The sequence below is a fragment of the Calidris pugnax genome, unplaced genomic scaffold (assembly GCF_001431845.1).
Source record: "Calidris pugnax isolate Ruff unplaced genomic scaffold, ASM143184v1 scaffold188, whole genome shotgun sequence".
Taxonomy (NCBI): Eukaryota; Metazoa; Chordata; class Aves; order Charadriiformes; family Scolopacidae; genus Calidris; species Calidris pugnax.
In genome coordinates this window covers 3,034,102-3,049,476 of record NW_015091257.1, presented here as the reverse complement: position 1 = coordinate 3,049,476, position 15,375 = coordinate 3,034,102, and the positions used below count along the sequence as shown (strand labels likewise).

Here is a 15,375-nt window from a genome sequence, read left to right as displayed (position 1 = left end):
TTTTTTTTTTTTTTTTTTTTGTCCTTCACAGCACTGTGCAAAGATCTTTAGTCAACCAAGTGTTATTGCCTGTGCTGCGAGCTTCAATTAAGGAAATGATACAACTTCCTTAATTTGTTGAGATAATCATCGGTTTAGGGATGTCACACACCTTTGTGTGTGACTTGCCACTTTGCCTTGGCACTGTGGTACAGAAATGGCTAATTAATAAAGCCTGGGGTTTTGTTTGAGCCATTTAAAAATTACTGATCATGGTGTGAATAAAGTTCCAATTCAGCTGACAGCAGCCAGCAGATTAGTCTCTAATATCTTTAAACTACTAGAATTACACTGTATTTTATGATCACTTCTTTTCCCTTTAGTATGAGTTTAAGAGAATTCAGACGCTGGGCCTATGAGATGTTTGCTTCACACTTTTCAAAGGTAGGTTACCATGTTTTTAGCAGGGTTATTAGACTTGATGGGAGCTAAAACCTCTTCACCTGGTGTTACTGCTCCTCTACCTCTAAGGAAAAATGCAGCAAGGTGCACAAAAAGCCGAACTTTTAAATTTTTACTTATTCCTCATCAAAAAACATTGTGTCTGGAGGTCAAAGTGCCTATTACAACATGAAGTAACAGCCTCCACTGTGTGACATTGTAACCTGCTCTTTGGCTGGGCTGGTGACCAGAAGTGACAACCGGGAGTTCAGTGACTCATCAACAGCCTGACTCCTTCCCTGCTGCTCCCTGGGACTGTCCTCTTGGTTGCGCAAGCGTGAGAGGGACGCCCTTCCCTGACGGAGCTGCTGAGGTGATGGCCCGTAAAATCAGGTAGAAGTTCAAATCTTGTTCTTCAACTGGAATTTGCAGAACCTGTTTTGTTTCTTGCTTGACACCCGCGGCCCCTCCTGCACTCGCTGCACGTACCAAAGGGAGGCAGCGCAGTTAGTTTCACAGGTGGGAGCTGTTTTGCCCTAATACTACTCTTAAATTAGAGTCTTAAACAGTCAACTGACAACTTACAGCAGTAACTAGTTGTTTCTGTCCCAAATAATCTATGGTAGAAATTCTCAATTCTATGGTAGAAATGTTCTCATAAAAACTGTATCACTAAATTTTGTCTTTGTGAATTTAAATAACCACCTACCTCCCTCACCCCTTTAACAACAACATTATGTTCTAATTTTTTGGCACTTCTAAAAAACCTTAGTGTCACAGCCAGTAACCACGTTCCTGCAAAAAAAACCTGCAATTCCATGTGTTGGGGCTGTAACATGAAAAGACCAAGCAGCTCTACAGAGCCAGGGCAGGGCAGTGCAGCAAACACAGAACCTGGTCTCTCTCTCAGAAGAGGGAGTAGCTTTTTTTGGCTGCTGTTAATGACTCCCATCCTTCCTCCTGCATAAACTGGCACAGCAGGAGCTCCGGCCTCACCCACCCAAGCAGAGCAGGAGCCTCCTGACTTGTTTATGCCAAGCAGTTACCGTCATTTGGTGAGGTTGGGGTTGGTTTTTTATGTAAAACCTGCAAGTTTAACATACAGCTGTAGTTAAATGGTATTTTGAAAGGCTTAGTCGTGCTTGGTTGTAGCTTTCCCTTTCTTCTTTTACAGACTGGGACAAGAGCACTTGCTGCAGCTGCTCTTTCAGTAGGTTCCCAGGCACTGGGGGTTCAGCCAGGGCAGGGCACAACAAGCACAAAGGATCCAGGTTCGCTGCAATCTTTTTACCACCAATGCAGAAATAAAGCAATTTATTTTTGATAAAATTGTCATTAGTGCAATACATCTTAAAACAGAAGAATGAAATGAAAGTATTTACACATAACTTAAGCAACAAAAAAAAACCCAACTGTGGTCTGAGGTCATTTTAGTATTTTTTAAAGTAAAAATAAGGCAAATAAAAACCCCTTCAGTGTTCTTTATCCAAACTAATCAAACATAAAAATTAACGATTGTCTACACATACTGTTAAAAAGTACATGAGTTTCCAGACAAGCTCAGACGTTTCACAGCAGAAAAAACCAAAAACAAAAAAATAATTTCCAGAGTTACAGAATCTTCTTTTCTTAAGTAACACGTAGCTATTGTCAGAAGGCTGAGAGACTTCCGTTCCTCCTGGCCGAGAGGCTCTCAGTGGATTGCATTTCACCCAGACAGGCAGCGCTTTCCTCCTCGTGACTGAAGCAGTCGTAGGTGCTCAGCAGAGCCCCGTTTGCCGCTCTGTCGTCCTTCCGCAGGGAGAGGGGCAGATTGGCCAGGGTGAAGTTCACATCTTTGAAGGCATGCAATAAAAAGATCCCCACGATAATGGTCAGGAAGCCACTGAAGGTGCCGATGATGTCATCGGCCCCCATGTGCTGCCACTCCTTGAAAAGGATGGCAGAACAAGTTAAAACGGAGGTTGTGAAGATGACGTAGTAGATTGGAGTCACTATGGACGTGTTGAAGATATCCAGAGCCCTGTTTAAATAGTTGATCTGCGTGCTCACACAGACGATAAGGCTTAGCAGCAGAATCCAAGACAAGGGATGTTTCAGCACTGGTTTTCCTGCAAAAAGTTCCTTGATAGCGATGCCCAAACCTTTTACGCAGGAGACCGATAACGCTCCGATGACAGAGCAAATCGTTATGTACACGAGAATGTTGGTCTGTCCGTGGCGAGGTCCCACCACAAAGATAAGAATTAAAGACACAATGACAACAAGAGTTGCGAAGACCACAAAACCTGTGGTTGGGGGGAGGAAAAAAAAATATCTTGTTATTTATGTACACTAGCAAATGAGTCTTAGAGGTGCCAAGAAAACACACATCAACGATGCTGAGCTTAAACAGAAGAGTTCAGGATGTCTCTCGTTATTCCTCCAACATCAAAGTTCAAATGATTTTAGAGTGAGCTTGCTGAAACAAAGCGTGAGCCTCAGACATGTTGTATTACCTTTGCCATTCTGCTGGCAAGATGACTACAGGATTGGATTGCCAGATATTGCCTCACGCACAGACTCACTGAGCTGTAGATGCCACTGGATGCTGATTTGTTTGAATGCTTTCTAGGGAGATACGTTTTGAGAGGCTGCTACATTCAGCGGATAGCGATGCCCAAACCTTTTACGCAGGAGACCGATAACGCTCCGATGACAGAGCAAATCGTTATGTACACGAGAATGTTGGTCTGTCCGTGGCGAGGTCCCACCACAAAGATGAGAATTAAAGACACAATGACAACCAGAGTTGCGAAGACCACAAAACCTGTGGTTGGGGGGAGGAAAAAAAAAAACAAATCTTGTTATTTATGTACACTAGCAAATGAGTCTTAGAGGTACCAAGAAAACACACATCAACAATGCTGAGCTTAAACAGAAGAAGAGTCCAGGATGTCTCTTGTTACTCCTCCAACATCAAAGTTCAAACAATTTTAGAGTGAGCTTGCTAAAACAAAGCATGAGACTCGGGCACGTTGTATTACCTTTGCCATTCTGCCAGCAAGATGACTACAGGATCAGATTGCCAGATATTGCCTCACACAGACTCACTGAGGTGTAGATGCCACTGGATGCTGATTTGTGTTTGAATGCTTTCTAGGGAGATGATAGATACATTTTGGGAGGCTGCTACATTCAGCAGCAGATTTCCAATAATCAGGTAATTCCTTAAGATCAGCTTTTTATTCTCTGTACTGGCCATTTCCTTGTGTTTAAAGTGGGAATTGTCTTTGCATCTATGGTATTTTGCAGATGTGTACTCCCGAGTGCCTCATCTTCCACATAAGCATAGGAGCTAATCTCCAAGATTGCACTTCTCAGCAGACACCCACCACAGCACCTACCCTTTCATTTTAAGGACAGCTCAACAATGGGCTTAGAGACTGACACACTTCCATTAAAATTTACAGAAGTTGTGTTTATTCAACCACGTTTAGTTTAAACTGTCATCTCAGTGGTTCACATCAAGAGACTTTGCTCAAGGCCAGACAAGTCCACTGGCATCACGCAAAGCTCCCTATGGAATTATGGCACAATTCAAATCTCTACTTCATTTTGCCAACACGAAGCAGACACGGATGATCTGCCTGGAACTTGGAAGCAGCAGGAAGGAAACTGCAATAAGGAAATGACGGGCTGCCTACGTATCAAGCCAGCTTTTTTCTTACCTGGATCACCTAGTTTGTGGGACATCTCATTCAAAGTTTCCACTTCCTCCTCTTGTGGAGCGTGAATTACCATCACAGTTGATCCCAGTATACTTAGCAAACACCCTAGTTTTCCATGTAGGTTAAGTTTTTCATTTAAAAAGAAGGATGACAGAATGGCACTAAGAAGGAAAAAAAAAGCGCACCAGCAAACATGGAATTAGTAATTAATATCTCATTAATTTGCTCACCTTACAGGTTCTGTGCAGGTCACTAGCATACACAGTGCAGCTTTTGGTGAGCAGGAACACTATTAGTGTCCATAAATAAGTTGTGGTAAATCTACTAATCGAGCATTTACTTAAAATAGCTACATAGTTGATTTTCTATCATCTCAAGATACTTGCCATGGACACAACTACCTGTTAATATTTGGCATCTTTACTCAGAACCCCTTTTTTATGCTGCCTCCCCAAAAACTCTGTGCCTAAGCACTTGTAAAAATATTTTTTAAAATACAAAAATCTTAACTCTAATTAGGAATTAAAATGTTGTACACAACATGTTTTTGAAATGCAGATGATGACAGCTTTTCACAGATTGAGGTGCAGATGTGTTGCCACAATCCTTTTGAAGCACAGTCACTTCACATTTGGAGAAACTTACAAGTTACTCCTGATGTTTATAAACACACTGTATGTATAGTTAAGAAGAAACCACATTTATCACAGCATAATTCAGTGACACATTTCTAAATAAGTATTTTACTTCTCTCTCTGAAACCACACCGCTGTTAGTGTTTCTTACCTTACAAGAACACTGAGAGCTCCTAGAGGAGTCACTAACGTAGCTGGTGCAAAAGCATAGGCAGCAAAGTTGGCTACTTCGCCAGCTCCCACTGCAGAGGAAGGATAACAATTAAAAGAGAGGAGTTAGGCTGCCTCATGCAACAGAGTTGTGAATCAGTGCAAGCGTTCTTGCAGACACAAACATGCAGTGAGGGAACAATGGAAAATTCTAATTATAGCATTCGGCTAACAGTACTAGCACAACACCCCACACCCCCTCCCCTGCTATTATTTTTTAAAATATATTTTTTAAAAATTTTAATATATATTTTAAATATATAAAATATATTTTAAAATATAGGCTGGGAGACTACAACAGGTATTAAAATTAATTCAGCCGAATTAGAAGGTGTTTTGTTTTGGTGTCTATGTTGCAGCTCCCCAGCCTGCAACTTGAGTCATGAACGTCTGCATGGAGAGATCCGCAATAGCAGGCTACAGGGCAATGCAGACATTCAGCCATGGTTACCTGAACACAGCCAGTACGTTGAGAGTTTTAGCAATTAAAAAAAAAGTTCAAAAGATACATACTATCCCAAAATATGCTTCCCTCTAAAGAATCCTGTATATCTAAGCACTTCTCTGCTCAGACAAAAACCAGATTGCATATGCTAGCAAAGAGATACAGGAAGACCAACATCTGCCTAGTTCCACTGCCCAAAGAGGGCAGTTCAATTAATGAAAGAACTTCTGGTGCGAGAGAAGTTACATTCAAATCATTAGAGCTGCACCCATCAAATCACCAGACAGCATTTCCATACATTGTAGAATCCCCATCTCACTCCTTTTTTGTAACCACTACTGCCATCTGTGGCATCATTATTTACTGAAATGATGTAAGGCAGGTTGCATTTTATACTAACTTAAATATATTTTTATACTTACTTGAAAGAAGTCCAGCCCACCATAGCCACTCCTTAAGGTATGCATGACCACCTTGACCTAAAATTGAAAGAATGTTTGCTACTCCATTAAAAACATACATTGACAAACAGGGAGCCCCGTCACCGATAACATTGCCATAGAATAAAATAATTTTTGCAAAATATGGGCAACCTTTTCATACTTCGGCTTTATAGTTAGAGGGGTTGAAATAAAATCTTCACATTTCTGATGTGCATATGCCTCCTATAGCCTACTTTAAAAATTAGTTATTTTATTTCATTTGCATTAGAAATGGCACTGATGACCATACCTGCATTACCCTGAAAAACAGTTCTTTCAACTCATTGTGAAGACATGGAAAGGCAAGCTACGTGCCTCTTATGAGAGTGCCACTTCTCTGGAAATCCTGTGTGGCTTACGTGGTTATTACGTGTACAAATGTGTGAAATGTAGTCACACCTTCCTGTTCCAAACCAGGGAGCACGAATTATTCATGATTATCTCAAGATGAACCATCTTTTAGAAGCAGAGGTGACAGGTACCAAATTAAAAATGTTCAGATTCACCCTCCTGAGTCACCTGAGAATGCTGCAGCCATCCTATCTAAATCTACCCTCTTTCCATTTAAAACCATCGCCTCTTGTCCTGTCACTACAGGCCCTGGTAAAAAGTCTCTCTCCATCTTTCTTTTAAGCCCCCTTTACATTTTGAAAGGCTACAATCAGGTCTCCTCAGAACCTCCTCCAGGCTGAAAAACTCCCAACTCTCTCAGCCTGTCCTCACAGGAGAGGTGCTCCAGCCCTCTTGACCACTTTCATGGCCCTCTTCCAGACTCGTTCCAACAGGTCCATGTGCTTCTTATCTTGGGAGCCCCAGAGCTGGACACAGTACTCCAGGTGGGGTCTCATGAGAATGGAGTAGAGGGGCTGAGTCACCTCTGACTTGCTGGCCACGCTGCTTTTGATGCAGCCCAGGATACAGCTGGCCTTCTGGGCTGGCAGCACACATTGACGGGTCACATCCAGCTTTTCATCCACCAGTACCCCCAAGTCCTTCTCAGCAGAGAGGCTCTCAATCCCTCCATCCTGTATTGATATTGGGGGTTGCCCAGCCCAGGTGTAGGACCTTGCAACTTGGCCTTGTTGAACCTCACAAGGTTCATAAGGGTCCACTCCACAAGCCTGTCCAGGTCCCTCTGGATGGCATCCTGTCTGTCCCTCAGGCACATCGACCACACCACCCTGCTTGGTGGTGTCTGCAGACTTGCAGAGGGTGCACTGGATGCCACTGTCTATGTCATTGATGAAGGCGCTAAATAGTATTGGTTCCAGCATGAACCCTTGAGGGACACTACTTGTTACGTGCAGTTATTGTGTGTGAGTTTTAGTGTTCTAAAAGAATCTCCTGACACTCAAATGCAGGTAACATTCTCCTAAATTCACTCATTCAATGCTTGTTGCAACTTCAATTTGTAAGTACAATTCAGACTTAACAGACGTGCGAAGGAATCCTTCAACGAGTGTCCCTAGAGGGCATTACATGCAAATTAAATAGCGTGTGTAACACACAGTTAGGTGCATCTGACACCAGAGAAAAAACACATCAGCTCTATGTTTTAGGTTTCATATGCCTGTAACAAACAAAAAATTTAAACAAGATCATAAGTTTCTTAACATTCCCTTGAACAGCAAAACTTCAATGTCGGCAAATTTCTTAAACATGCATTTACCTGCTCTCATGGAGCCTTTCCTAGCTAAACGGAGAAGGCCCTTCTTTTTCAGGATGAAACTTCCTCCGATGAAGATGCTGGAGCTCATAGCCAACACCAGCCCAATGCAGAAGTCATATTTCCCACGAGTTTGGCTCATCTCGTAAACTACTAAAGACTGTCACATCGATCAACGAACAGCAGAACTTCTGTTACTCAACACAAGATGATGCAACACTGAAACCTGAGCAAAATAAACACATCAGAATTAAATTGCTAGAAACACATACTGTAGAGGAAAATCTCAACAGCTTATGGGACTGGTTGTCCTGTGAATGGTCTGCTACGAGTGTTTAACCAATCAAAAAAGGCAATCTTTGGAGCATGTGTAAGCTTGAACCACGGATGAGCGACTAATAATCTAAACACACAGAAAGAAGGGCCTCTGAACCGGCATATAAAAACCAAAACCTGAACAAATCAAAGTTCTTTGAAAAAAGTTAAGGAAAAACTTAAAAGACGTGTGATTTGTTTTTCTTTTCATTAAGTACACAGATGTATGTCTGGCACACCATGTAACTGGCAACGCTGATCAAACAATTACTTACATTGAAATCAGTTTGTAAGAGAGTTTGAGAACAGCCACAGCATTTCTTCCATATAAATTCACTAGAAAAATGAAAGGGAAGATTAGAACGGGTGTTTAATCATATAGTAATTTCCCTAAGACAAACAAGCTTGAGATGTACACACATGCACTCATCCTCTAATGAACAGGAGATCTGGAACTAGAAATAAGGCACCTGCTTATTGATATATTTTACAAACAATTTCCTGTACCTGTATGAAGGATCTTTTCAGCTCACCTGCAGCAACTATTGAGAGTTTACAGTCTACAATCTTTCACCCACCCTGCTAAGACTCCAAGTTTAATTAGGTAAAACTTTTACAATCTTTCACCCACCCTGCTAAGACTCCGAGTTTAATTAGGTAAAACTTTCAACAACAGCTCAGCACAAGATAGCAAGTTTTAGGCTAGAAATCAAGATTTTACATATTCAGCCTCCAGCTTAACAAGAAAATTTGTTTCAGTGCATCTTTTCTCCTGTTACACACTGCAATGAGGAAATCCTGGATTCCATCTAACACACAAGATTTTGAATTTAAGGTCTCTCTATAAATAACTTCTAAACTGAAGAACAGAAAAGCTCAACGTACTTTCGAGGTGATTAACCTCTCTATAGCATGAAGGGAAATGGAAACTATTTTTTGTCTTTGATTTCAAGACAACTGATGATTATGACAGTATAGAGAACCATTCTAAAGGAAGAAAACATCTATAGATAAAACAATTTTGTTCCCTAAGCAATTATTTTCCAGATACTCAGAAGCAAGGCATATGACGAGCTTCTGATCTAAAAGGAAAAGGGGGCAAAGAAAAGGAGGGAATAAAATATTCCTCCTTTAGTGCTTATTAGAATCTGAACACTGAGATACAGCAGCAGGTTCCCCAAGCAGGAGTACGATGCTGGTGTGAAGACACTGCAGTACCAAGCACCCTCTTGCCCAGGCTCCAGTAGAGACAGATACATCCCCTGTTTTCTTCCAATACTACCTTTCCCTGTACATTCTTGTTTCCAACTATGATTAATTTGCTACACTCCTAGGAAAACCATAGCAGAAAACTACAGGTGGGTTAATGTTAAAACTGGCCACAGATCCTCTTAACTTGCACCCAGTGAGGCTGTGAAAAGGAACAGAAAAACAGTCCCATCTAATAAGCACTCAACATGGCACTATTCAAAGTGCTGCAAGATCCACAGGTCAAGATTCTCAAATCTTCCTCCCTTAATCCTTGCATAGGAATTTTTAACACCTTATTTTGTAGGAAAAAAAAAAAAAAAGTAGATGAACTGCAAGGGTCTGCTTACATTTTCTAGTAACTTTTAAAAATAAACCTAAGTACATTCTTGCATGATACAAAATCACCTGTCAAACAAAACCAACCAAAAAAGACAAATCATTAGTGAGGGAGTCAGACCAGAACAAGCCACCTCACTGTGTCAAATATTTCTCAGGTTTTGAATTCAAAGCAAGACTTTCAGTCCCCTGAAGGATAAATGCATTTTTTTAATGCAAAGAAAAGCTATCAAGAGACTTCTCTGGCTGTTCTCTCTACCATCTTTTCTAGCAGCCCTAAGTAACACTGTTCAGGTAATCAAGCTAAGAATATTCTTCTAGCTCCAGCTGGTGTAAAATGTGATACTGGTATAGCATCACCTGGGGGAGGGGGACTTCTTTTGCTGAAGTTTTCTACTCTACCAGTGTTTTCAGCAGTTGTTACTCTAGTTATATTACTAATGGGGGTATTTTTACTAGTCTAGCATTTTACTAAAATAGAACTCACCCCCCGGCTCACATAACTTCATCTACATGAAAACATTTCTGAGAGAGGTAAAGAGCATCAGTTAGTCCCATTCTGACACCTTCTCCCCGCTGCATTTCAAAGGCAAAGGAGAAGCACAGGGTGCTTTGCTTTGGAATAGAGAAAGAATCTGATTGCAGAAAAATGTGAAAAATTTGCAAGCTAACAGGTAATTTTCTGCATGTAGACTTAAAAACGCCCTAAGGATGCTACACTTCAAAACCAGTAGTTCTACTCTCCCTCAAGTCCCAAATACATTAAAGAGTTCTTGATTCCCTGTCACCCACTTTGTTAAGTTTAGAAACAACTCAAATCATAACCACTTCTTCACAGAAATTACTGCTACGTCTTCTAAGCTTCTTTGTCCACACAGACATGGCCAGTCCCATCTCTGCTCGGGCTGGACCACCAGACTTCCATGTAAGGTTTATACAGATTTTTACATCTGCTGACCATTTCTGCAGCACAGTCACAGTGAGCCCAGCTTCTCTTGGAGCACATGTAGTTCACTTTACATGCAGTGCAGAGGTAATTTGCATGGGTAGAACTGGCAAAGTCAATGCCGTAGCAGGCACAATAACTTTTATACTTCAGGAAATCAGTAGTTTAATTCTAACCCTAAGACTTAGTAAAAGAAGGGGAACTAATGCATCCTGGTAAAGGTCATCAAGAAAAAATATTATCTTTGGAAATAAGACATGAAAATGCCACGAAATGAGTAGTTTCTGGACTAAATACTCCTCTCACATTTCAGCTTTGGGACATGCCCATGTCCCATTCCAGCAGCCAGGGCCACTACTCAATTATAAACAGCAGAGAAGCCAGAAAATGTACAAGTTAAACAAAGCTGGCAGTGGTTTTAGTTGTGTTTGGTGTAGTTCTGTGAAGGCTCTTTAATCAAGTTCAGAGCTGACTGTAACACAGAGAGCATTTCATCCATCCAAAACTAGCAGGTACCTGGAGGAATACTAGTTTGCTGCTCTGATTTCAGAGATGTGATGAGGGGATAAGACTTACCGACCCACAGAGGCCACAACATTTACACTGCCTCAAGGAACTACCCATTTATGAACTGCTGGAGAATCAGCTAGTATCATGAGTCATAACTCTCAGCAGGCAACAGTACAATGGCAGACAACACAGCAAGTGTCTGCTGAGCTTGAAGGTTATCAGACAGGAAGAGATGGAGGAAAAGCTTTCTGAAAAAACTGCAAGACATAACCCAGTCCAGATCACCCACAAAGTTTGTTTGCTTATTTTTAAAATGTAACCCAGAATTATCACAAACTTTGACAAGATACAGACTCTCTGGTCTAAACCACAAGGAAACACTTCTTTGTCTCTTTGCTCAAAAGTCCTTTACTGCCCAAAACCGCACACACAGAGTCCTTAAAAGATGTTATATATTTATTGTAAGAAATAAGCTTGCTAAATATTCACAAACACTAGAAGTGGTGTCATGAGATGAATATTTTACATTTAAAAGCAGATAAGCATGGGGAAGTTATCAGGCAAAAAAAATTAGCATTACTTTCACAAGTTGTACGTTGTATGGAAGCAATAATTATAGTTGGTAAAAGTAAACATGGTGGATTGTTCCAGCTTTGCCTACTTGGCCACAAGCCCTCAAGAGAAGTAATCTAAATATATGCTAAAATATTTAAAAGCTAGAATTCACAATTTTCTTGTCTGAAAATGATATTCTTAACTGTGATCAGGATGACATCACTAAGCTAAAAAGGACCTTAACAGGTCATTTACTTCAACCCTTTGCCATGTAGAGCATCACTCACTGCTGCTCCTCAGTGCAGCAGTGAATTACAATCTGAATTACAGATAATTCAGCCAAGATTCTCAGGAAATACTTAGGAAGGAAATTTCACAAACACAACAGCCTGGCTTTGATGCTCTTAGGAACTCTCATTACCTAATGATCTTCACTACCAAAGCCCGTTATGTTTCTCACACTGCAAGTTAGATGCTTGGCACCTCCTGCTGTGCCATCCTCTGGGTCTCTTCCCAATAGCCCACAGGTTTTTTATGAAGTGCAACTCCTAAAGTGCAACTCAGTATTTTAGCTGAGTTATTATCACTTCTGCAACACAGTGGAAGACTATACTTCTTTTCATACAACCCAAAACAGGTGGTTTTCTTAGACCTCCCTGAGCAGCCATCTACTGTTGACTCAACCTCAACTTCTCTATTAGTATAACCTCTGAATTCTTTTCTACAGAACTACGGTTCTCTAAAGTGTATTTGTATAGCAAATTATTCCTGCCTAGGTGTAATAACTTTCACTGACTTCTATAAAAAACCATCTCTTCTTTTCAGACATGTTTCCCAAAAACATTCAACTGAGTTTACACACTAGCAACCCTTCCCTGCTCAGTGTCATTGATTACTTGCTTGTCCTTTCAGCCAGATCACTTACACTAAACAGCACAAGATTCTGACATGACTCGCACAGAAGGATTTTTAAACAAAGACATTAGTAAATGTTTAGACATCAGTAAAGTTACTGTTAAAGACATTAGTAATAGTTACTCCAGGTACAGCCATTCGGTATCTTTTGAACTATTCTGTGGTATTTTATTTTCAGTTCTGCTTATTTACAGAAGCTTCACGAGAAGTTTTGTTTCTAACATTGAAACAGAGCATTTACTTAATTCCCTCCTAGCCATAAAACTTTTAATGGAAGAAAAAGGGGCTGAATCAACAAGTGACTTTTAACAAATACATATTGACTATTGTGTGTCACATTGACATGTTTCCTTCTTCCTCTCCACAGGCATAAAACCAGAGGGAACAGAAACACTCCCTAGCAACAAACATACAAGTGTTTGGAGATGAGCCTTTTGAAAGCTCATTGTACATACCAATTTTGTTCCAAAATCCAGAGGCATTCACTTCTTAAGTATTTCAATATTAGGTTTCTAAAATATAAGTTAAAAATAACATTAATTGGCATTTTAAGACTTCAGCTAAAACAATTATGTCCATCATTTCAAATTAAGTTCCTTTTCATGCACGACACACAAGACTGCACAGTGTATTGCCTGTGCTTTAAAAAGGGACAGGAATTTTATTTTAAAAACACTTGAATAACAAAGTAGTGTAGTTTTAAATTTGATCTTCCTTAGCTACATCTCACCTGAAGCGTTATGGTTATTTTATCCCTTTGCTTTTCACTTTACTAATCAAAGAAATTAACCTGCAATTCAAGCTACTTTTTAGAATGTAACGTGCTAAACTTTAACTGAAATACTATCCTAGTCCTTTCAGTTTTGTTCTGTAACTTAAGCGCTAAGGCAATTTATTACACAAACTAATATAAAATTTTAATTACAGGCTTTGGTATAGTGAGTTTTCAGAGGATATTTATTTACAGAACTCTAGGGTGGTGGGAAGCATCAACAGAGAAATATTCTCAGTAAGATCATTGAAATTCCCAAAATATAGCTAACTCTTTAAACCAAGTCTTCCTCAGTTATGTTCTGTCCAGTCATGAACGTATCTTTTAAACACAAGTATAGAGAGAACACTGAAAGGACAGATGCGACACATCTGAAAGAGCTGCTGAGGCAAAACTTAGTTGTGTCCATCTTCGAAACACCAAGATGCATGTATCCAGTACCCAAAGATTCTGTATAAATTATTTAGGAAAGACTGCCTTCACTTTTGCACTGTAAGTCTGCCCCAATACAGACACAGCTTTTCAGCTCTGTTAAAGTTAAATGAGTATGCAAACTTATACACATAATTATTTACATATTACATAGCCAAGTTAAAAAAATGTTTATAAAGATGTTATATATATGTGTATATAATATGTTAGAGGCACTAGCACAATTAATCAAAAAGCAAAACATAAGTTAACAGCTCTAAAGTTGCCTACTTAAAAAGTTTAAAATTTGTCCTTTATAGCAGATTTCTATTAATAAAGCAAAAGCAACAAGCATTCCATTTTAAGAAACTGGGAGAAAACATGGAAAATGCCACACTTAAAATTTTTGTACATCTTTTTCTTTGTGTTCATTATTCTCTTCTACAAAAAAATGCTCTTCAATTATAGAATTTTCACATAAAACTTAAGAGTAACTTCACTAAAACAGTGCCATTCATTAACTAAATGCAAACTAGAGCTTTGTAGCTAATACTGTATTGACTGTGTTTCCTAGAAGTCTATCAAAATAGACTCAAGAGCAGATGACATGACTTGCTTCATCCTTGCTGTACCTGGTACACTAGCTCCGCTCTCTGTAGGGTGACTCACCAGCACAGGTTCTACTAAAGTTCTATTTAAGTTGGCCAGTTTCAAATTTAAGATAAGTTAAAGTCGAATCTAGACATCAGTCAGTTTTTCCTTTGACCTGACTGATAATGCATTATAACCTGCTTTCTATTTGCCAAGATTTTATCCTGAGAATTAGTAACTTTAACATAAACAAGAGTGGTGTGACACTGAATTCCAAATATAATGATAGCAATTAAAAGTTACGCAATAATTCCCCATCAACTACTTTGTTAACTTTGAGGGGAAAAAAACCACAACCCTAACTGTGTACAATAAGGCACATCAAAACATCCATGAAGAACCATGATGATTTATGTTTATTATGTTTTCATTAAAAATAACATTAAAGATATTGCAGGAAAATGGAGAAAGTTGATTGGTTGAAAAAGATAAAATAATAATAATAATAATCAGGGACTAAAGAGTCATACTCAGCCTGCATATTTACAGTATAAGAATGAACACAAGTCACCATTCTGAACTACAAAGCAAAGCTAAGGATTCTTCTTTCCACCTCAAACCGAAGCACTGCCAGGGCTCTGAAGCTCTCCTGAAGCTGATCCGGAACTAAGCCGCACTACCCTCAACCTCAGCTCAACTCAATGCCGAGCCAAAGGGAAGACAAACTGGTTCAGCTCCCCGATTAACAGCGCACAAGGCTCGGTGAGGAGACACACCAGCTCTGGAGCTCTGGTGGAACTCGCCCACCGCAGCCTGCCGGCGCTGCCCGGCCAGAGCGCCTTGAATAAATGGAAAAACTGGATGTTTGTCTCTCGGCCTTCTGAGCCAGGCTACGCCGCTACGAGGAAACCGACACGGCGAGGGTCTCCGCGGCCTCCTGCGGCCAGCTGCAAACACCCGGGGCCCTGGCAGCCCCGCAACCACCGCCACCCGCACGGCTCGCCCGGGCCCGCTCGCTCCTCGCCCCGCTGAGGGAGAAGGAGAGGAGGCGGGGAAGGAGGCACCCCGGCACCGGCTCTCCTGAGGCAGCCGGCAACCGCCAGGGCCGGCCCAGCGGCAGGGCCCTCGCTCCGCCAGGTTGCCGGCAGGCATGGCCTCCATCCCCCCCCCACCCCGCCCTCACCGGCCCGATCGCCCCCAGCCGC

At 40.7% G+C, this 15,375-nt stretch overlaps 1 protein-coding gene across 2 annotated transcripts; it reads right to left on the bottom strand.

Moving 5' to 3' along the window:
* Positions 1-1,702: 1,702 nt before the first annotated feature.
* Positions 1,703-12,928, bottom strand: NIPA2 (non imprinted in Prader-Willi/Angelman syndrome 2). Of its 2 annotated transcripts, XM_014960442.1 has the most exons (8): positions 12,852-12,927; positions 8,159-8,219; positions 7,572-7,794; positions 5,843-5,899; positions 4,917-5,007; positions 4,131-4,291; positions 3,086-3,229; positions 1,703-2,564 (listed from the first exon to the last, which is right to left on the bottom strand). In XM_014960442.1, exons 3-8 carry the CDS (start codon positions 7,708-7,710, stop codon positions 2,071-2,073), a joined length of 1,086 nt encoding a protein of 361 aa, XP_014815928.1. In that variant the 5' UTR covers positions 7,711-7,794; positions 8,159-8,219; positions 12,852-12,927; the 3' UTR covers positions 1,703-2,070. The 2 variants fall into 2 exon arrangements, with proteins under 2 accessions (XP_014815928.1, XP_014815929.1); XM_014960443.1 differs by lacking the exon at positions 3,086-3,229 and having other exon boundaries at positions 1,703-2,708; positions 12,852-12,928.
* Positions 12,929-15,375: the final 2,447 nt, after the last annotated feature.

Excerpts from the sequence above, each read along its gene's own strand:
- NIPA2 (XM_014960443.1), bottom strand. The coding sequence starts at position 7,710 with ATGAGCCAAACTCGTGGGAAATATGACTTCTGCATTGGGCTGGTGTTG. Across the intron at positions 5,900-7,571 it reads GAAAGGCTCCATGAGAGCAG|GTCAAGGTGGTCATGCATAC; the intron begins GTAAATGCATGT and ends TTTCAATTTTAG. Across the intron at positions 2,709-4,130 it reads CCACAAACTAGGTGATCCAG|GTTTTGTGGTCTTCGCAACT; the intron begins GTAAGAAAAAAG and ends CCCCAACCACAG.